At 37.5% G+C, this 22,000-nt stretch overlaps 7 protein-coding genes and 2 non-coding genes across 11 annotated transcripts; 5 read left to right on the plus strand and 4 right to left on the minus strand.

Moving 5' to 3' along the window:
- Positions 1-87: 87 nt before the first annotated feature.
- Positions 88-1,554, plus strand: LOC121740741 (protein NODULATION SIGNALING PATHWAY 2-like). The gene has a single exon (XM_042136848.1). It carries the CDS (start codon positions 88-90, stop codon positions 1,552-1,554), a length of 1,467 nt encoding a protein of 488 aa, XP_041992782.1.
- A 300-nt stretch (positions 1,555-1,854) lies between these two features.
- TRNAS-CGA lies at positions 1,855-1,946 on the minus strand. Its single transcript has one exon. It is a non-coding gene; the product is annotated as a tRNA-Ser (tRNA).
- Positions 1,947-4,802: 2,856 nt separating this feature from the next.
- Positions 4,803-4,884, minus strand: TRNAS-CGA. Its single transcript has one exon. It is a non-coding gene; the product is annotated as a tRNA-Ser (tRNA).
- Positions 4,885-4,954: 70 nt separating this feature from the next.
- Positions 4,955-7,100, plus strand: LOC121794741 (kinetochore protein SPC24 homolog). The gene is made up of 5 exons (XM_042193070.1): positions 4,955-5,364; positions 5,796-5,937; positions 6,018-6,119; positions 6,612-6,685; positions 6,831-7,100. The coding sequence occupies exons 1-5, from the start codon at positions 5,187-5,189 to the stop codon at positions 6,938-6,940; spliced, it is 606 nt and encodes a 201-aa protein (XP_042049004.1). The 5' UTR covers positions 4,955-5,186; the 3' UTR covers positions 6,941-7,100.
- LOC121794738 (gamma-interferon-responsive lysosomal thiol protein-like) lies at positions 7,035-8,404 on the minus strand. Its single transcript, XM_042193056.1, has 5 exons — positions 7,954-8,404; positions 7,808-7,873; positions 7,587-7,727; positions 7,402-7,494; positions 7,035-7,327 (listed from the first exon to the last, which is right to left on the minus strand). The coding sequence occupies exons 1-5, from the start codon at positions 8,224-8,226 to the stop codon at positions 7,253-7,255; spliced, it is 648 nt and encodes a 215-aa protein (XP_042048990.1). The 5' UTR covers positions 8,227-8,404; the 3' UTR covers positions 7,035-7,252.
- Positions 8,405-9,396: 992 nt separating this feature from the next.
- Positions 9,397-12,933, plus strand: LOC121810054 (protein TIC 56, chloroplastic-like). Its single transcript, XM_042210950.1, has 6 exons — positions 9,397-10,040; positions 10,535-10,745; positions 11,254-11,451; positions 11,825-12,107; positions 12,187-12,349; positions 12,427-12,933. Exons 1-6 carry the CDS (start codon positions 9,570-9,572, stop codon positions 12,613-12,615), a joined length of 1,515 nt encoding a protein of 504 aa, XP_042066884.1. The 5' UTR covers positions 9,397-9,569; the 3' UTR covers positions 12,616-12,933.
- A 121-nt stretch (positions 12,934-13,054) lies between these two features.
- Positions 13,055-14,128, plus strand: LOC121810063. The gene is made up of 2 exons (XM_042210962.1): positions 13,055-13,860; positions 13,953-14,128. The coding sequence occupies exons 1-2, from the start codon at positions 13,578-13,580 to the stop codon at positions 14,012-14,014; spliced, it is 345 nt and encodes a 114-aa protein (XP_042066896.1). The 5' UTR covers positions 13,055-13,577; the 3' UTR covers positions 14,015-14,128.
- A 2,437-nt stretch (positions 14,129-16,565) lies between these two features.
- LOC121794749 (mitoferrin-like) lies at positions 16,566-17,775 on the plus strand. 3 transcript variants are annotated; one of them, XR_006049348.1, is made up of 3 exons: positions 16,566-17,276; positions 17,359-17,611; positions 17,676-17,775. XR_006049348.1 is itself a non-coding variant. In XM_042193079.1 (2 exons), exons 1-2 carry the CDS (start codon positions 16,584-16,586, stop codon positions 17,536-17,538), a joined length of 873 nt encoding a protein of 290 aa, XP_042049013.1. In that variant the 5' UTR covers positions 16,566-16,583; the 3' UTR covers positions 17,539-17,775. The 3 variants fall into 3 exon arrangements, 1 of the variants encoding a protein (XP_042049013.1); XR_006049349.1 differs by having other exon boundaries at positions 17,687-17,775; XM_042193079.1 differs by having other exon boundaries at positions 17,359-17,775.
- A 292-nt stretch (positions 17,776-18,067) lies between these two features.
- On the minus strand, positions 18,068-20,643 carry LOC121804970 (uncharacterized protein At5g01610-like). Its single transcript, XM_042204714.1, has 3 exons — positions 20,557-20,643; positions 18,836-18,890; positions 18,068-18,438 (listed from the first exon to the last, which is right to left on the minus strand). The coding sequence occupies exons 1-3, from the start codon at positions 20,641-20,643 to the stop codon at positions 18,068-18,070; spliced, it is 513 nt and encodes a 170-aa protein (XP_042060648.1).
- Between the last annotated feature and the right edge of the window lie 1,357 nt (positions 20,644-22,000).

Raw genomic sequence — 22,000 nt, forward strand, 5'->3', positions numbered from 1 at the left:
CAGCATTTTTTTGTGTATAAATTGCACCCATCTCCCAAGTTCAAAACTCCCCTCTTCTTTGCAAATCACCCCCCCCCCCCCCACAAAATGATGCAATCAGAGCTATTTTTTCCCACCTTCCCCACCTCTCATGATGATCAAGATATGATCATAGATGGAGTGTTCTTCTCTCCACCATTCGCCTCGTCTCAAGATTCCCCTATGGTTTCTTCTGACTCATTCTTCCTAGATACGTTTCCCAACGACCTTTTTGGTCATGGCGAAAGTCTTGTGAAGATCTCGAGAAGCGACATTGATGACATATGTGACTGGATTCATTCGAGTCACAGTGAAGACGGGACTTCTCTGTCTGCTGACGGATGGAGTCCTGCACCTTCGTTAGAGTCGAGCCAGAACACACAGATCCTGTCGGCCCCAGAGGTGCCTCTAAACATGCCAATGGAGGATACAAAACTAGAAAACGAATTGAGGCTAACTCATCTCATCAAAGCTTTTGGTGAAGCCATGCATGATGGAAACAATGGATCACTAGCTCAAGTGATAATTGAGTCCATAAATGAGAAGAGCAACCCTGAGGGGACTTTAGTCGAACGGGTGGCGTACAACATGTTCGAATCCAAATACGACGAATATTTAAGACAAGAGTCAATCAAAAACTTTGCAACGGCGTTCAATGTGTTGTACCAAACCCTTATCAGCGGGAGGTTCGCTCACAACGCAGCCAACGCGGCTATTCTCGAATCCATACCCGTTGATGCGGAGACGCTACACGTCGTCGATTTTGACATCGGGGAAGGGATCCAGTGGCCTGCATTGATCGAGGCCCTGAGCCGTTGCCGGAAGCCGGTGAGGCTCACGGCCATAAAGCATGAAGGCAAAGACGGGATGTCTTCGCCTTCATGCTGGGAGTTCGAGGAGACTAAGAAACTGTTGATTAATCATGCGAGGCATTTTGGCATAGAGCTGCAGATTGAGGAAAAATGCATTCAAGATTTCAAGGATGAGATGAAGGGAAGGAAGGACGGCGGCGTTAGAGATTGGCTAGTGTTCAATTGCATGGCGGCGCTGCCGCATATGGGGCGGAGGAGCGGCGTGGTGGAGTTCTTGAAGGCGGCGGAGGAGTTGTTGGCGAAATTTGATGGAATTCTGACCGTTGGAGATGGGGAGGCAGGGGTAAAATTGGGAAATCAAGTTAGTTTTGAGTGTTATTATGGGAAACTTGTTGAGCACTATGAGGCTCTATTGGAGGCGTTGGAATGTAAATTGCCTTATTTGGGAGAGGGGAGAGCGGCGATGGAGTGTCTGTTTTTGGCGCCTTTTATGTGCCCGTTTGCGTGGTTTGACGAGTGGAAGGAGAAGGCCAGAGGTCTCGAGTTCGAGTGTGGTTTGGAGGGGCGGAGGGCGAGCGGGGAGAGCTTAGGCGAAGCTCGGGTGATGGTGGGGGAGAGAGAGAGTTGGTATAGTGTGAGGATTGAGGGTTTGAGAGAGAATGAGATGGTGTTGAGATGGAAGGAGACGGTGCTTGTGAGAGTATCGACGTTTTGTAGGAGGTGAAGAATTGTGTTGGTTGATCATGTGAATGTGTAGATGTTGGACATAACGGTAAATATTTATTTCATTGTAAGAGAGGAATATGTAGTCTTATTTGGTAAGGATCATAAGATAGCACGAGATGAAAAAATAAGTGAATCGTTTGATATTCTATATTATTTAGTAGAAAAATGGAAATTTATGTTTTTGGCTTTCCTTCTCTGCCCACCCAATGCAACTGCTAACTGTCGAAAAATAAAATAAAAACTCAAAATCAAACAGAGACCAAGGAAATGCAAAAGAGGATTTACTAAAAGAAATAACCGTCAACAGCAGGATTCTAACCTGCGCAGGCAAAGCCCAACAGATTTCGAGTCTGTCTCCTTAACCACTCCGACATATTTGGACATATTGACATTTGTTGTTTCTAGCCAATTTATATGACCTATAATATGTTGTGGAAACCAAAATTCGCTTTGTTGGAGAATAAAGTTACTTACTCCTACGAAAATATTTAATCACACTTATTAACACTTACTTTACTTACCTTAATTAAAGCTTAATCATTATAATTAATTTATTAATACATGTAATTAATAGTTTAATACTATTACTCCTTCCGTCTCACCGAAGATAACTCACTTTCCTTTTTCGTTCGTCTCAATTAAGATGACATCTTTCTTATTTAGGAAATATTTAAAATACTCAATTACTTTTTCTCTTTCTTACCTTATTCATCACTCATACTTTTAAACACCCAACAATCTTTTCTATCTCTTACTTTTTGCATATATCTTACTTTTAAACATCAACAACTTTTTTTTCTCTCTTACTTTATTCATCTTTCCTATTTTTAAACACCAAACAACTTTCTCTCTCCTTTTTTAAACATTTTAAAATTAGCATACATAAAATCTAATGTCGTCCCAAGAAATGGTCATTTTCCTTGAAATGGAGAGAGTACTAATTAATGGCAGCGCAGGTCAATGGAAGTTTCTGCCTATTAATTATAACTAGTCCCAAGAAGGGGTCATCTTCCTTGGAATGGAGGGAGTAATCCCTTCGTCCTATTCAAGATGATCACATCTTCCTTGGAATGGAGGGAGTAATCCCTTCGTCCTAAAATCTTATGTTACTTAAGAACGTGGTCATCTTGAGTGGGACAGAGGGAGTACTAATTGATGGCATCACGAGTCAATGGAAGTTTTTGCCTATTAATTATAACTATTTTCTTTATATCATAATTTAATTGTAATCTTTGGTAAGTTTGGTTTCTAATATGAGGTGTGCAGATCAATTGAATAGATCATGCATATAACATGAAGAGATTTGATCTCCTGGGCGATGATATATGGGCGAGGCGATATAGAGGCGACTGCCACAGGAATAATATTTTTTTAATTTAGTATTCTTAAAATTCTCTCTATAACGCACTTACATCTTCACCATTTACTCAAGTCTGTCAAAAACAATTCCCAGATCTAAAATTCATCTTCTCTCTACAGTTTCGCTCAAGTGCTCTTTTTTTTTAACTCTCCATCAACATTACGCATAACCCAATAATTCCGTCTTTCATGATTTCATTCTCCAAATTGAAATTCCTTAGTACATTTCAGCTTCTGATATCTTGTTTCTTCCAAAATTTCAGAAATCATAAAATTGCAGAGCACGAGATGTAAAACCCCTTCCACTATCTTCCTTCTCCTAAAATTTCAGAAAAATTGCAGAGCGTGACAACAAATTTCTTATATCCACTTATCCCTTTTTCGATTTATGGGCGTTGGGGATTTTCATTTTTGTTTAGCCACCGCCCAAACTTGAAATCAATCAAAAAAAAATTGATGCGGGAGTTATAAAAGTCCACAGATCACAAGGATGAAGTTTTGGGAGTATTTAAAGATGAATCGAAAAATTTGTGATGCAGGTATTGTCCAGACTTGAGAATATGTAGATAGGTTTGTTCACGGCCGTGGATCCTTGATAGAGATGAAATTACATTTACATGGTAGAGAAAACATTATGATTAATAAATAAATAAATAAATAAGTTATTACAGTCACCTAAATATCGCCCATATAACGTCGCCCAGGAGATCAAATCTCATAACATGAACCCATCAAAACTAAACAGCAAATAATATCAAAATACCAAACGAATATAACAAAAATTGCATTTATGTCAATAATCATTCCCAACATTTAAATTTATACCCAAAAAATGTGCTATAAAAAGGCATACCCAATGACAAATTTTATCAATCAGGTTCAAAATAAAAAAATTCTAGAAAATGGAGTCGAAAAGGGTTGCTAGCATCACATTGGTTGTTTATGTTGGACTTATTTGCATGACTTCGCTCCCAAACTTTGCACTTTGCAGTTAAGTGTGCTAATATATCCAAATTTAAAAATAATTTTAAAATAATATCAGTACATCAACTAATATCATATTAAAATAGTTAAAATGTGAAAAGACGAAATTGTCCAAATGCTCAAAAGGGCATTTTCGGATAAAAAATAGCCAAAATGACCAATTTCGAAATAAACCCTTTGATCCAGAGATGTTCAAATGCTCAAAAGGACCAATTGTCCAAATATAACGTGCATAAAAAATATAAATTGATGATGATGAAGCGTAACTTAATAGTTAAAAATTCAACTAATGTTTTTATTTGGATCTAGAACTTATGAACAATCATAAAGAATGCAACTGAAAATTAGACTAAATTAAATTTATGAACTTACTCATGTGACAATTTACTATGGTATTTAATTATTTCAGATCCGTAGCCTGTATTAAATGGTAACCCCATTAGAATATTTCTCCTTAAAATAGTGCATTTTATGGGTAATTGGTGTGGAAGGACTATAAATTTATAATCAATGTCGAACTAATTTACGAACCCTTCATTTTTAATTAATTTTAGTTCATTTCAGAACATTTTTAGTCCGTTTTAGTTCATTTTGTACGGAGCTCTCATTTTACTTCATTGAAGTAAATGATCAAATATTAAACTAGTATTTGTTAGTTCGATAGTTCGGCACTAGTAATAAGTTTTGTATATATTACAATCCGATTATGGAACACATATATTTTCACTATTTCCACTCTAATTTTACATGATAGTGAATCATTTTCTTGAAAAAGTTTCTTGTAAGGCTAAGCTATTTACTCTTAATTCATGACAAATATTATAGTCTTAATTTTTTAAGATATATTAGCAATAAAAAGATTACTTATGAACATTATTTATAATGTTTTATCAAAAATTCAATCGTCAACAGCAGGATTCGAACCTGCGCAGGCAAAGCCCAACAGATTTCGAGTCTGTCTCCTTAACCACTCGGACATATTGACCTATTGATTACAGAGCAATATAAATATATATACTAACTAATGATTATATGGAGCGTATGAGTCACTTGAATTCAAATCACAAATCTGGAAAATTTTCTATTTGGCCCTAATTTCGAAATCCTTGAAGAATTTTCCCGCTCCTCCTCTGTCAATCTAATTCTCAAATACTTCCCCAACCAGATCTCGATTCACTTCACGATAACATGCCCAGATCTTAGTAAATTCGGTCAATTTATATCATACGTTCTGGTGTCACCAACAATTGATAATCTGGAACCCTAGTTCTCCGACAGCAAGCAGCAATGGGGGAGGTATCAACAACAATGAAAATGGAAGACTTGATGAACTACAGCAACAACTTGATAGAAGTGCTGAAAGAAGAGAAGGACGTTGCAAATCTCAGGCAATTTCTCCGCCAAACCAGTGCCCTTCAATCCCAATGTGACAAAGACTTCAATGAAGTTCAGAAATTCATCGAAGGTTCAAATTCTGTCGCTCACGATGATATACATATTTTTACATTCGATTAATCCTTTAATCGATGGTTTTATTGGGATATGCAATGTCTCATTTAATAATTGCGAACTATGTTCAGTCTGTCGCTCTTCCATATGGATGTTTGCAGAAATTTCGGTTGATTAGCTCGTCATAAGTGAAAAAAATCATTAATGTTTTTTTTTTTAACAATTAGAAACATTGGTGTATGACTTTAAAGGTTGTTATTTTGGATTGAGATCGGATGCCTCTGTTATTTTGTACTACTAATCTCTATTAAATTTTATTATGCTTGCCTCTCAATGAGATCCTGAGATGCAAAATGATGTGACCTTGCTTCAAATGCATAGTGTTTCCGTCAAAATTATTTTGGAATTTGTCAAGCCTGCCTCTGATATTTGGTTCTTGTTCTTTAGATTATGAACAGAAGATTCATACTTGCAAGCAGAAAGCAGCAGCTGCAGCAGCTGAGAGCATTGCTGATGCGGAACTTGACTCACTCCAGAAAGAGTTGGAAGAGGAACAAAATCTAGAACGCCAGCTCAGAGAGGAGCTTAGATATGTATTTTATAAATTTATACATTCGAATCATACTTATCTCATATTGCATTGGCTAACAATTCCTATTCAATATACACAGAAATAGTTAATGAAATTGATGATTTAGAGCATAAGAGGGAGACTGTGGAAGAACAAAGACAAACTATAAAGAAGCTTGATCAAGATCAAGTGAGAGATCAGTAAGTCACGAACACCTGAGCATTTTGCATATATGCCATAATCGGTGCCTATCTCATGCTATTAAGAATGACTTGTGTTTAACCTTGGTTTGGGTGCTGGAGATGAGTGGGTCGTTTTGATCGACCTTTGTATTCATTGCTCATATTCTGAACTTACAAAATTGTTCTATTCATCGAAGAAACACGATAATGTTCGCATCCAAAGAAAACAGTGGATCTCATAAATCCAAAAACAAAGATGCATCTCCTGAACAAGCTTTGGGCACCTTGTTTCCGTTGCTCATATTCTGAAAACTTCATAGAGAACTTTACTGCAACTTGATGAATTGAGCAACTACGTATGCTCCACATTACAAGTTTTTGTGAATGCATTTCTTCTATTTATTTGTTTTGTGCTGTTGGTTTCAAATCTTTCTTGGTTTTATATTGGAGGAAGAGCTAATCATGGATGCTCTGATTTGACAACCTATACAATTTCCTTTGATCATGCAGGATGAAGCTTTCAATGTATGCTTCTGTCACAAATACGATACCATACCTGGACAATCCCTCCAGAATATCAGGCCGTATCCTTCTTACTTTGAGTAGTGCAATTTCTAGAATAGCCACTATTGATAGTTCTTAAGCATTTTGATTTATTTTACACATTTGTTTATGTGCTCAACATTCCTTATCATTCCATGGATTTTTCCTTCACCTCAAATATTGTAGATATCGTGGAGAGAGACAGAAAAGTGGTTGAGAAGTTCGAGTTTGATCCATCAACGGCCACAACCTTCGATACTTGCAATAGTATCTGGAAGATGATAAACTTGGCATGATACTGAGTATGCAATGTATTTGCTTGTAGTGCATATATGCAATTATTTAGTCTTTTGCTAAGCAGGAATCGCAACGATTTATGGTTATAACTTGTTTGTACTTAACTGAGGATGACTTGGAGATTGCTTATTGAAAATTAAGCAGCAAAATTTACTTGTACATTTGTGGTTCAAAACAGGTACTACCTATTATTACAACATGCTTCTACAGCGAAGCTGTCGAGGTACAGAAACTATTACATATTGGAAAACTGAAGTTATTTTAAAGTTTCTTGAATCTTCAGAATACTGCAGATTCTTTTAAACCTTGTGTTAATGAGCACAAGCTTTGGGCACCTTGTTTCCTCTGTAAGCTCTGCAAACATATCCTATGAAGTTCTCAAAATCCTGCATCCATGAAAACAAGGTATGGCTCACTCTTGTACTTATATCTAAGTATAGAGAGAGTGAGAGAGACTTACTTCTTGAAGAGGAATATTGTTGACAACAACCCATGGCACGAATCTGTGACGAGGATTGAGCTTAGTCGTTTCATAAGCATATGCCATCTCAAGCTGGATAGTGTAGAAAACATGAAGCATTATGCTACTGTTGTTGGGATAAAAAATAACTTAGTTTCCCACAATAGTGAAGCATGTAAACTAACCTGAAAACCAAGGCCATTATTATAGCAATTGTTTACGGGCGTTTGATCCAAATTATTTGCACCATAGCATGATTGCCACTGAGTGTGCTTGTCCATCAAATGCAGTCGCTCCACGCAGTATATAAACTTGAAATGTGTCTCCTGCGATAGATTAATCGTTTGTAGAGCAACAATCTACATAAATATTTACAGTACATAGATGAATGTCAATCTTATAGTACCACTTTAGGCCAGGAATTGATGGCGCAAGCCTCTATCACATCCAGCCGACATTCGTCCACACCATGCTGCAGAGCAATAACACCGAGGTTAGAAAACCAGTTCTCCATAGCAAGAGATAGAGAGAGATAGAGTGAGGGGGAGGGACCTGGCAAATCCAAGTATCATTGGATTGAATCTGAGTGTTGCCCCAAGGGATGAGTCTGAGATTGACTATGTTGATGAGATCTGTCTGAAAAATCTTGAGGAGATGATTGACCATGAAATTGGCACAGTAGGGGCACAGAGATTCGTAGTATACAGACAAGTTCACTTTGTTGTCTGATGAAGAAGCCATTACTGGTTGCATTTGCATGCTGTCTACTGATGCATGAGCTGCTGCAACCAAAAATGTCAGAACTAATAGTTTTTCACAACCCATTTTGTCTTCTTCTCAGTAACTGAAACAATGAGCTGCTGAGAAGTGGGTTATTATGCAGTTATGATTCTTCCTTCATCACCAAGAATGCATCAAACAAGAATTGCTTGTTCCTATGAACTCTACTTTGTCACTTTTTTCTTTTCCAGATCCTCTCTCTCTCTCTCCCCTCCCTCCTTGATTACTATAATTACGAGGGCCTGTTGAGTAGGTGAGTAATATAATGGACATTAATTTCTGTGGGTCAAAATCGAACCTATCAGAATGGCAAAAATTTCGTAGCTGATACTTATGATTTTCTCAAGTGCCTTAATGCCAAATATAAATGTCAGTATTTTATTTAGGATCCTAACTAATCCATAAATTCATACTCCCTCCATCCCAAAGTAGATGTCACACTTTCCTTTTTAGTTTGTCCCATAAAATATGTCACATTTCCTCTTTTGGAAAAAGTTTCCTCTCACATCAATTATAAAATTATATTTTTTCTCACTACTTAATACACAAAATAACATCTCATAAAATCATGTGCCATCTTTCAAGTGTGACATCTATTATGAGACGGAGGGAGTAGTAATTATTTACAAAGATGCTGTATTGGTCTTTAAAATTATTGCAGGGCGTAAATCCTAATTTTCAGAGCATTCCGAATTATCATTGTCCCACATACTTTTCATCTAAATAAGACATAAAATTGGACTACAATCGGTTTATATGATATCTCATCCTTCCATTTTCCGGTAAATTAAGCCCTTGACACATGGATAAAACAACGTTGGGCAAAACATCTACGTCTAATTAAGTGTGAAACGACGTTTTGTCTACTTGTTTTAAATCGGTTGCCACATCACCGTGTAATTCATCAAAAAATGGAAGGATATGATAACTGATAAAATTTCATCTTTCTGATTTATTTATCATATTTGAAAAGTATGAGATAGACCAGAATTTAATCATTTTTCTATAATTTATTCGGCAATTTGTCCTATGACTTGTTGTATTGAATGGTCAAGAAGTGGGCCACTTAGTGGGCTATTGATTAATTGGGCCAAAATAAAAATATAATTGGGCTGGAGCCCATTTATTTAACTGAGCTCAACAATCTCTTGGATATGCCGCCGGTTTAGAATCGTGCAGAACAAAACCCTTTTTTTGAGAGGGTTTTATTTTTAACTAAGTGAAAATGAAGATATCCGTAGGAAACTAACTGGAGAGATAGCCTCCTTCCTCAATCCCCTCAGAGAGATAGCCTCCTTCCTCAATCCCCTCAGGCCTCGTCCAATTTCGCAGCTCGGTGAAACTCTCTCTGCATTTCTTCTTTTTTCTTCATTCGAAGTACTGCGTTAATGGCGTCGATAAATTTCAATCCGTTCGGTGACAACTGGTTCAAATCCCCACCTAAGTTCCCAATTCCATCAATCAACCTCGTTTCCTCGCTCTTCAAACCGCAGGGGAGAACCCCAAACTTCGCCGCTATTTCGAATCCATTTCCGAAGAAAGCGCAGCCCGAGGCCGATGAGAAGCCCGGGAAGTACACGCAAATGCTGGAGCAGTTCTACTGGGAGTGCGAGAACTTGCCTGATTATCGACATAGGCCTGAGGTGGAGAAGATTTTGCAGGAAGACCCGATTGTTGAGAAGAAGGAGAACCCGACCCAGGAAGAGATTGAAGAGAATGAGCTCTGGTGGGCTGAGTTCCAGAGCAGCCCGGTTGTGCAGTTCTTGACCCGAGCTGAGGAGATTGCTGATAAAATTAATGAGCTGGAGCTGCAGGAGAATTCAGTTCCCTACAAGAAAGAGGATAAGAAATATTGGCAGGTAATTATTTTTAATTGTGTTTTTGTAGGCTTTCTAGTAGCCGTAGTTCTTATTAGGGATTGGTTTAGTAATGGTGTGTGTGGCTGTGTGAGAATGGAAGAAAGAAATTGGACTCAATTAATAGTAAGACGTAGCATTGATTGTGCATTCTCGAATTGGTGATTTGTTATTGTTAAAGTGATAGATTTTGAAAAAATTTCTTTTGCTAAAAGCTGGTTATTTTTCAACGTGGATTGTTTTTAATGGTGGTTTGGTTGCTATATTTGGTGTAATGATAGAAGGTGTAGCATGGAGTACTTTTTAACACCTTACATGCTATTGGTTGTATATGTATTACCCTGTCATCAAAATTAGTGTGTTTATTGGTGGAGTTATGGTTTCAATTGAAGTTGGAGGGGGATTTTAACTGAAAGGTATTGAGGTAAACGATACGGTTTCTTGTTGGAGTTTTACATAGTATCTGTCGTAATTTGTAATTCGTTGTGATTGTAAAGGCAGTGCCCAATGTGATTGGGCTGGACGGGAGGCCAATGCCAAGGAAAGCTATAAAAACTAGGCAGGAGTCGGATGATAAATTCTGGGATTTTGCTAGGCAGTTCTTCTTTGGACTTTGGGGGTTCAGGCAACGGCCATACCCACCGGGTAGGCCAATTGATGTTGCTCAGGCTATAGGTTATAAAGCACTGGAGAGGCGCTACTATGACTGTAAGTAGAAAGTTATCTATATTGCACTCACTTTGGCTGTTTTCGTATCTCAATTGTGGCAATTCGTGGATGTTGGGTATGCCATTTTCTAAAAGAGACAGTAAGCTGTGTGTATGTTCTGTTTGAGAATTGGTTGGATTTTAGGTAATTTCTTTAGCCCTTTTTGGGAAATTTTTAAATATTAGATGATTTCTTTAGCCAATTGTTGATGTATCATAGCATAAATTTGTAAAGCTGAATTGAAAAAATTGAGTGGTAATGCAAGCAAGTCTATGTTAGAACTTGGAAATCATCTTTTATTAAGCTAAATGAGCATGGTCAGTGTTTTTTTACTTTGGATGTAATTTTCATCATTTGTTTGTTTTCTTCTGACAACCGTATTCTCTCTTATTCTTTTTTCGCATTCTTTTCTTTCATTTGAGAGGATTGTTTGATAAATTGGTATCAGGCTACATGCTACAAGTCTATCGTTCACTAAAATAATGGGTTTATATTTTTCTTATCTTAGTTATCATGAAAACTGGTGGGTGGTACTATAAGGACCGATTGGGTCGTTCAAGGGGACCAATGGAACTGATACAGCTGAAAACAGCTTGGGGTGCGGGGATAATTGACAAGGATACTTTTATCTGGGGTGATGATCTGGATGAATGGGCGCCTATTAGCATGGTCTATGGTCTCGAGCGTGCGATTGCTACTTGGGAAGGTTCGTGATTCCTACCTGCAACATTATCTCTAGTTTCCAACTGTTGAGTTTATTAAATATCTGCTGAATTCTGGATGAGCAGTGCTAATCTTTATGTTGTACTATATCACTATCATTTACTTTTAGTGCATAGTGCTATTCTAATTCTTCAAATAAAAATACGTAGTTAGCTCCTTCACCATAGAACCATGGTTTAATAGTTAAATAGTAATGTATGAAAGGGCTAAAATGACATGTGATATGTTAAAACATAATGTCTCAAACTTTTTACCAAAGCTAGTAAGTTACCAATTGGCTATGTGAATAAAAATGTCATGAAAGTTCGTCTATAGAGACTTACTCTCTAATTGGCTATGTGTGGCTTGATTTCCAGTTAGATTAGGTGCTGCTGCTACAGCTGCTATTCATAAGTTACAAAAAGGAATTCGTCCATGGGTTCCTCTCAAGGGGCATGAAAAAAAAACTTACAAGCAGCTGCAAGACGAAGCATACGAGAGCAAAAGGCGTGATTTGGCTGTTCTAGAGGCTAACAATGGTGTTTGGCCTGGTGTCAGAATCCCAAGCCATGCTCTGTTTTTATGGGCCAGTGGCTCTGAGATGACAACTCTTCTTGAAGAAGACCATATGCCTAATAAATATATTCCGAAAGATCTTAGGTACCTTTTTTTTTTGCATTTTATGGCGGATTTTATTTCTTGCAATAGCATTAGTAAGTTGATTTCCTTTTTTGGGCAGACGAGAATTGGCTAAAGTTATCCCCGGGTTGAGGCCATGGGAGGTTCTCAGCATCGAACAGGCCATGGAACATATTGTTTTTGGTGGTAAATGGCACCGTGTGCCTCTCGGATCGTACACAACTGGACCACCATACATTGCTGAATGGAACAAAGATGTCATGGTAAGTTCCACCCGTCTATCTAGCATCCCGTTTATTTTGCACCTAAACCTTGAATTCTAAACCCTGAACCAATGCAGAGACTTTTTGAGATATTCCACAATCTGAGTGTTCAAACGTACCAAAAACTGGAGAAGACAATCCCAGGTTTCGACCAGATCATGGAAAAAGTCCAAGCTGATGCTGCTCAGAAAGCTGAAAGAAGAAAAGCTAAGAGGGCTGCCGAAAAGAAAGAAAAGGAGGAGCGGAGAAAACTGGAGAGTCGATAACAAAGCTAGCTATGTACTGCCATTGCTTTCCTGCTCTCAGTTAAGTTCCCACTCATCGTTGATTCTCTGTGCTTACTTTCTCCCTCTGAAGTTTGTTTCTTCCTTAGCAACGGTGAGTCAAGATATTGTGGATCTACGCTGATCATGTAGTAGCTAAGTAGAAGAGATTTTAGGTTGAGGAATACTGTAAATTCTTGATGATAGAGCACAAGTTTTGAACTTGCAAAGATAGCACTGACTTGTCTTGAATTTGTTGAATATCTCACATCTTTTGTGCTCTTCAGCATACTTGTTCATCGATGGGTTAATATTGCAATATCGTCTTTTGTTTCATTTTTTATTTCATTCTTGATTGTAAGTTTGGGGGGGAGTACATAATTCATTTCTAATTTCATTTTGTTTGATATTTATATTTACATTTCTATTGAGAATTCCCATTCTACATTTTGATGGATCCTAGGAAAATATTGATGATATGTTGAGAAAATAACAAGTTTATGATTGCTTTAGATAAGATCTTATTGAATAAATTTGGTCACAGTAGTACTGATAGATTTTAGCATTAAATTTAAATTAGTATCTTTCATAAATTATGGATTATCTAATTTTTAATAATATATAAAAAAATTTAGTCGTGGTACAATTTGGGGTATGAGATTATTACGATTAACTCGTGAAGTTAAGGAAATCATATTTATAATTACGAGTTAAAAACAAAAACCACTAAACTTTAAAAAGTAAAAATAAAAATAAAAATAAAAATAAAATAAAATAAAATAAGAGCACAACATTCTTGGAGTGCGAGTAACCGACCTATCAGAAAAACAAGACAGTGTGACGTGCGCCAACATCATTGGATACGGAGTGGTATGTTATTTTATCAGAAACACTTGCCACTCTCTCCAAAGTCCAAACAATAAAACCCTGATTTCCCTTTGGCCTCCTCTCCTCAACAAAATTCAATGTGTGAAAAGATGGAAAAAGGCACCACAGATATCACAGACATAGTTTTCTCCCAACAAAACAAGGAGAGAGAAGAAGAGAGCATTGTTGGTAATCCTAAAGAAGAAGAAGAAGAAGAAGAGAAGAAGAATTGTGGTGATGATTCAGATCAAAATGGAGGGGTGTTGAGTGGTTTGATTGCAGGTATTTTTCATCCGAGTCAAGAATCAGATGAGGCTGAGGCAGAAAGTAGCGCTAGTTTGATGGATAACATCGTGTCTCATTTGCCTGCGCCGCTTTCTGGTACTTTTGTCTTCAATTACTCCTATTTCCTTTCCCATTTCATTTTTTCACACACACACTAGACCTTCAAACTGTGTGTTTCTCTGGTGCAGATGATGCAGCTCCTGCTACGGAGGAGGCTTCTATTTTGATTCATGCCATTGTTCATGATTAGTTTTTTCCTATTTTTAGACTGCATTTCTTTGTATTTTATTTCGCTTTTTATACCAGAGTTTGGGATTGTAATTTGTGTTTAGTAATTCAATGGAATCGTATACAATTTCTTAAATTAATGAGGAGCTGAATAAAATAGAGAAAAATTATACTAGCATAAAAAATATTGAAGGAGAAAAATACAGAGTATGTAATAGTAGTACCATATACCTTGCAAAATAATATATTGTTGTTTCTTTTTTGGGTGGTGGGACTCGTGGAAATGGGCTTAGATATGAAGCGCTAAAATAGCCCGGAAAATTAGATTAATGGGCCGGGATGGCCCAAAGAATAATAGAGAAAATCTTTGGTGCAACTCACTTGACCCTCCAAAGGTTCTGATCCTCTCTCGTTTTTAGAATAATGTCATTTAATAACCTAAGTGAGTTTGCATTATTTAAAAGTGTCTTAGTTTTTTAGAACAAAAAAATGTCAAATAACAAAATACTACTAATACAAAAACAATTCAGAATAGAAACGGAACCACTATGTAAACATCATTATTACTCGGAAGAATTACAAGTTTATCACGAATCTATGTAGATATATTCTCTTCTCTATTTTTCACTTTTCAATCAGCTCTTTCAAAAAGTTGAATATACCAGTGATCCACAAGCCAATCCAAGTGCAATTTTCGACGTGAAGAATCAGATCACTCTGTAGCTAGCGATAAAAAGGAATGGGATGATGGGATCTAATCTTGAAATGAGGACATGAAATTCTCTGCATGCCTATTTTCTTTTGAAGAAAACGTAAATGAATCGAGCTATGCATAGATGCCTTTCCACACGTCGACGTTGAATTAAACAAACTTATTCCATTTTTCTTTTGAAGTAAATGGGAATATAAAGGTGGCGATCGAGAGCTGTTGGTAGTGAGATTACCACTAACTGAAAAGGCGTGTGGATAGAACATGCCCTATCTCTATTTGTCTCTATTTGCATCAACCTCAGTGGTGGCAGATCCAGACATTTTAAATTGTGGGTACAAATCAGATGTTAAATAAACATACAAACATATAAAAAATTAATATTTTAAAATATAAACAAGGTAAAATAAATTATATACATGTATATATAAAATACCACAAAATATTAAAAAGAACCGAACATAAAAAACAAAGTTAACATAATTAGTATACAATATAGAAAAGGTAAATAAGTATACAAAAGTAGGGAACATATAATTATAAACTATAAATGGAAAAACAAGTGAGGTAAATAAGTATATAAAAGTAGGGAACATAGAATTATAAATTACAAATGGAAAAAACAAGTGAGCACAAAAATAGGGAACATAGAATTATAAATTACAAATGGAAAACAACTGAGGAAAATAGAAAAAGTAAATAAGTATACAAAAGAAGGAACGTAGAATTATAAACTACAAATGGAAAAAACAAGGAGCTAAGGAGGTATCAAACTCGGGTCTCTACTACTTAGAGAAAGTAACACATCAACCACCGCACCACCAATGGCTTTTGTAATCCTAATATCAATACTATACTACATACACAATAACTTGGGGGTACAGTTGTACCCCCTTGTTCTATGCTGGCTCCGCCAGTGATCAACCTTTTTTCTTGTCTACATCAACGGATTCCGCTGCTTTCACATTCTAAATCAATACCCTCTTCTTCCACCAATGTAGTCTTACTTTTTGTGGATTTGAAAAGGTTTATGGATTCTACTTTTATATAGAGATACAAATTAAGAAATGATGGTGCAGAAATAACACGATAATTAAATGAAGCAAATAAAGTAAAACATAGAATAAACTATAAGAGAAATTATATGTATTGATATATGACATAAATGAAAATAACTCTCCTACAATAGAAATGGAATGTCAAAATAGGAATACAATATTCAATAAAAGTGGGACAAAGGTCTGTTGGAAATCTTTGTTAAAGTTCACCATATCTATAGTTTAAGTTTAGTGAAAAAAAGAAAAAAATGTCATGTTAAGATTTGTATGGACTAAAATAAGCTGAATGATATTTCTGTGCAAAGTGAGAGTGAAAAAAATCTAGGGAACCTCACTAATTTCATTCCACTATCGAGATCCGGCCCTAGCCAACCAAAACGATTAATTAAGTTTCTAGGCTTCAAACACACAGGATTCAATTCAAGGTGGCTTCCTCAAACCATAAAAATAACACACGTCTTTCACTAGGATTAATGTGTACTAAGAAGAGCTCTTAACGTATAGAAAATGTTAAATGGGAGAATTAATTGTAGATAACCTAAAATGGCAAAATGAGACATGTACATGCAGGGACTACATTAGAATTTGGTTTCATTTGTCATGTTAAAGTTCATCCACCATATTCTATGATGAAAAAGCTACTATGGTTTGTTTTAGTTTATGCTAAATAATTCTCCTTAAAATGAAGACGTGTAAAGCAAACATATCTTGAATCCTGATTCTCTCTCCCAAGAATTCGAAAGCGATCGATATATCTCCAATGACTAATCCTTACTTCTCACCCTTTAAAAACCGTGACCATTTTCCCCATCTCCTCCATCACCATGGCAGCCACCGCGGCGCCGCCACCGGTCCACGACGGCCTCGAGTTCTGGCAGTTCATGATCGCGGGCTCCATCGCCGGGTCCGTGGAGCACATGGCCATGTTCCCAGTCGACACTCTCAAAACCAGGATGCAGGCCATCACCTCCACCGCCAAAGCCTCCTCCCTCACCCTCCGCCACTCGCTCGCCTCCATCTTAAAACTCGAGGGCCTCGCCGCCCTGTACCGCGGCATCGCCGCAATGGGCCTCGGCGCCGGCCCTGCTCACGCCGTCTACTTCTCCGTCTACGAATCTTGCAAGAGTTTAGGGACTCCCAACAGCCCCATCGCTCACGCCGCCTCTGGTGTCTGCGCCACCGTGGCGAGCGACGCGGTGCTGACGCCGATGGACGTGGTGAAGCAGCGCCTCCAGCTTAAAGGAAGCCCTTACAAGGGAGTCTGTGACTGTGTGAAGAGGGTTATGGTGGAGGAGGGATTCGGGGCGTTTTACGCGAGTTATCGGACGACTGTGGTGATGAACGCGCCTTTTACGGCCGTCCACTTTGCTACGTACGAGGCTGCCAAGAGAGGCCTGATGGCGGAGGGAGAGGACGAGAGTTTGGTGGTGCACGCGGCTGCTGGTGGCGCTGCCGGGGCGTTGGCTGCGGTTGTCACCACTCCTCTTGATGTTGTCAAGACTCAGCTGCAGTGTCAGGTTTGTTTGCAAATGGACAATCTCAACCTAGTATGTTTACTAATGTGTCGATGATCCTAATTGTTTTTTTTGGTGATGGTAGGGCGTGTGTGGGTGTGATCGGCTTTCAAGTAGCTCGATTATGGATGTGATTGGGACCATCCAGAGGAAAGATGGGTATAGAGGACTGATGAGAGGTTGGATTCCTAGGATGTTGTTTCATGCACCTGCTGCTGCTATCTGCTGGTCTACTTATGAATCAGTCAAGAGTTTTTTCCATTGATGGAGACAGATTGGTGTTTGGACATAGTTCATGAAGACAAGTTATTGTCTTCCTATAAGTTTAGTACTATAATGTAATAACTCATAACCCTTTGCTTTGCTTGCTCCTGCCTATTGTCATGTAATTATGTTGTACAGATATTTTTCAGCTGGAGGAAAAGGGTCGATGAAGAAACAGAACTTGTCCATAATAATGCTACTATGCAGAGGTAAATGCATAAATTTATTTCGGTAGGAATTATACGTTCTAAATTTTGAGTTTGAAATTCTAGGATAACCATTTCAATATGTTTTTTATGAATATATAAATACTACTGTAGAAATTTTAATCCAATATCTTTGTTCTTGGACATTAATTAATCGCTTATTACTATGACATGGGATTTTGCATAATGTTACACACACAAGTAATACACAAACGATGCAAGTTCAAATTGTTACATAAGACCAAACCAACATCATTCACTTGACAGAAACTCACAAGAATTTTCTAGTTTGAAGGGCTTCTTTGGGGGAAATCTTGGGAACAACTAGAACTTTCCACAAACAACGCCATCTTTTTCAACTTCATAAACAGCTCTACTCCTAGATCTTATGACAGTGGCTTGGAAATGGAGGTTGGTTTTGTCGGAGGTGATACAACTCACCTTCATCCAAACAATCACCTTTGTCTTAATCCCAACTATTTCGGACAACTTCCCTTTCTCCATACAACCGCTCACTTCCGTTGCGAAACGCAGCACGGATTGATCCTTGTACCCAACTTCACACACTTTCGGAATGTAAACCTTTAGCTTCTTTGTCTCCTCGTCAAAATCGTAGCTCGTTGCATCACGGGGTAATATTCCGATTGCGAGATCATACTCTTTTAAGAGCTCCGGTAATGGTTTTTGGACCTTTCCTGAAAAGGGATGCTAGTAATGTATGAAATTCCGACAACCTTGTGACTAAAAAAAAGAATTGTGGAGGTCTTTTCAATACAAACCTGACTAAAAATCCTACAATTTTGATTAACGACGATTACTGACAGACAACGGTGTTGCGGAAAAGCATGTGTATAAGTAAAAATGTCTACATTGGTTACCATAAACAATCCGTCGGTAAAATTGAGGAGAGACGAATTGGCGACAGATCAACAACTGAAAAGTTTATCGTACGGAAAACACGTTTGTAGGAAATGTCAGTAACAAATGACCGATCCTATAAAACGTCGATCGAAGCTACAGACAGAATATTTTGCCGGGTAATAAGCTAATTTTAATAGAACACAATTAATCATAAGGGAAAAGATGTCTAACCTTTGATCGTGTTAACCAACCACTTGGTGCCTCCTTCAATGCTCGATGACAATGACTAACGGCACAAAAAAAGGAAACAAAGAGATTGTTATAGAAATTCCTCAAATTAAGCCACAATCCAATATATCCAATGGGCTGTTTAATCTATTTCATTATACATGTATGTTGTTCTTCGAATTCCGAAATGAATCTCAGAAAATGCAATCACACAACATTAATCGTTTGCCTATGATCATGATTTTTTTGTATTAAAAATAAAAATTACAAAATAGAGAAATTCTGATAGAAGAAAGAATTGGGGATGTTACATTGAGAAAATCGGGCTTATAGGTTACTTTGCCACTAAAATAACGAAAATGTACCAATTTTGTTATCTCTTCCATAAATGGGAAAAACGCCACCATGGTTGGCGTGTCTATAAGTAAAAACGCCAATATAGTTGGCGTTTTATAATGTCGTCGTATTTTAGTTGTATTTTCTCCAAATACAGTTAAGTTAAAACACGCCAACTTGGTTGGCGTGTTACGTGAAAAAACGCCAACCATGTTGGCGTTTTATAATTCGCTCTGTCCTTCAATTTTTGCTGACGAAAACACTCATTCTGTATTGACTCGCCCACCCAATTGACGTTTTTATAAGAGACGCCCACCTGATTGGCGTTTTTACTGAAAAACGCCACCCTCGCTGGCGTCTTTTCTGAAACACGCCACCCTCGCTGGCGTCTTTTCTGAAACACGCCACCTTCGTTGGCGTTTTTATGGAGAAGCAAATTCAGTTATGGAGAAGCAAAAAAGCTTCTCTGTGAAACCCATCAAGTTCTTGGTCTCCTCCTCTTCACGATTAATCATCTCCGTCATCTTCTGCTTCACCCCGCTTCCATTCATTTGGGCGCCCAGAATCTCGGCGTGGAGAGCTCCGAAGCATTCAACAACACTTCTTCGGATATGATAAATTCAATCTCAATGGATGAAAGCTATGTGGGCGGTGGCAATTCTTCTTCTTCTTCTTCATTTCTAGCTGTTGCTGCTGACGTGACGGCGGAGAGCGAAGGTAGTTTGCTAACTGCAAATTCTAGCTCCACCCCTTTTGGTAATAGCAAGAACTGTTTATTGATGGTGTTAATGTTTCGGATAGTACCAACTGTGGGAAGTTGTGAATTTTGATGAGAAAGTTGGAGAATTGAGTGGTGTGGTGGTGGAGGGAGTTTCTAGTGAGAGAGAGGATAGTTCAAATTCTAGCTCCACCCCTTTTGGTGAAAACAAGAATTTGTTTGTTGATGGTGTTAATTCTTTAGATAGTACTAATCCAACTGAGGAAGTTGTGAATGTTGATGGGAAAGTTGGAGAATTGAGTGGTGTGGTGGTGGAGGGGGTTTCTAGTGAGAGAGGGGATAGTTCAATCAGAAGTAATGTTGGTGATGGGAAGAGCAAAGTATAAACCGCAGGCGTTTTTTAGAAAAGCAAAGTATATAACACGTCAACATAGTTGGCGTTTTTTCACGTAACACGCCAACCAAGTTAGCGTGTTTTAACTTAACTGTATTTGGAGAAAATACGACTAAAATATGACGACATTATAAACGCCAACTATGTTGGCGTTTTTACTTATACACACGCCAACCATGGTGGCGTTTTTCCCATTTATGGAAGAGATAACAAAATGGGTACATTTTCGTTATTTTAGTGGCAAAGTAGCCTATAAACTCGATTTTCTCATGTTACACTGGCATCCTTTCCGACAGAGCCAAACTCATTGCTGGCTTTTTGTTTAAGCCAAAACGAACCAGCTTTGCTGAAAACTTGATCCATTCATGCATACAAAAACTACAAATTTTTTCACTTTTCAGCAAAAAAGTTCATATCTCTCTCTCTCGCATGAAGGTCTCTTTTTTGTCATAATGATTATAATCCGTTGCTATTATCCACTAAAATGTACTGGTAAAATTGCGTGGAACTCAATACCTACATAAATAAAGATTTTCATTTATGCACATAAAAAATGTGTTCATATGAAAATATAAATATGTATTGTGAAAAGGAAAAAGATAGTACATGATTTAACGAATTAGATTTGTAATCATGCAGAAAAATAAATTAAGGGGTATAATGCAATGTGGTTGTACTAGTAACATGGCTGACAATTTTTGGTACGACTGATAATACGACACGAACTCACATGAAATTAATGGGTATGTGTCAAAGCTTATTGGGTTCGTGCCCTTATCGTGTCGACACTATAACGACACGAAAATTTCGTGCCGCGTTCGTGTCGTGTTCGCGTTACACGCTAAGAAATAATAATATAATATTATTATTATTTTATTTATTTTAAAATTTAAATTAGGTTTATTCTAATGGAGCACTTAGTATTAGTATAGTGTCGTGTTCGTGATACACGTTAAGAAATAATATTAATATAGTGCTGTTATTGTGTCGTGTCATATATGTGTTGTTATCGTGTCGTGTTGACCCAAAGTGGTTCGTGTCGTGTTCGTGTCTGAGGGTAGCGGGTCGTGTTCGTGTTTGTGTTTAGAGTTTTCTTAATCGGCCGTGTTCGTGTTTATTGTTATCGTGTCGACATGATAACGACACAACACGCACGATTTGTCACTCTCGGCACGATAACGACACAACACGCACGATTTGCCACCCCTACCATCGAGATTTCGGACCAACGATATCTTTTTTTTAATTAAATCTCAAATCAATTGATGTAAAAAATTAATTAAAAAAAAGTCTTGGGCTGGCCGCTGGAGCAATCAAATCACAAAAAATTCCAAAGATATTTTTAGCAAAGGATTGAAGAATAGCAAATTCAAGTTTAAAATCCGTATCCTAATGTCTGCTATAATTTTTGTCGACTAGCGGTACACCGATTCAAAATAAGAATATGGAGTATAGAATAATTTATAGAATAATTTAATTCAATTGAAATATATTCAAACTAATTGATATATAGTAGTACTAGTAGTATTAATCTCTAGAAATATACTATTATCGATTGATTTTTTTGCACCTATTAATTATAATAGTAGTATAGTTTAAATTTTAGGGGCCCAAATAATTCAAACCTCTATCACATGGAGTCTTAGGCTGGCTACAGCCTCATTCACACATTATTCTGATCCAGAGTCCTATATTTAGCACACCCATGGCGAAGAGCCAA

Source organism: Salvia splendens, chromosome 1 (assembly GCF_004379255.2).
Source record: "Salvia splendens isolate huo1 chromosome 1, SspV2, whole genome shotgun sequence".
NCBI lineage: Eukaryota > Viridiplantae > Streptophyta > Magnoliopsida > Lamiales > Lamiaceae > Salvia > Salvia splendens.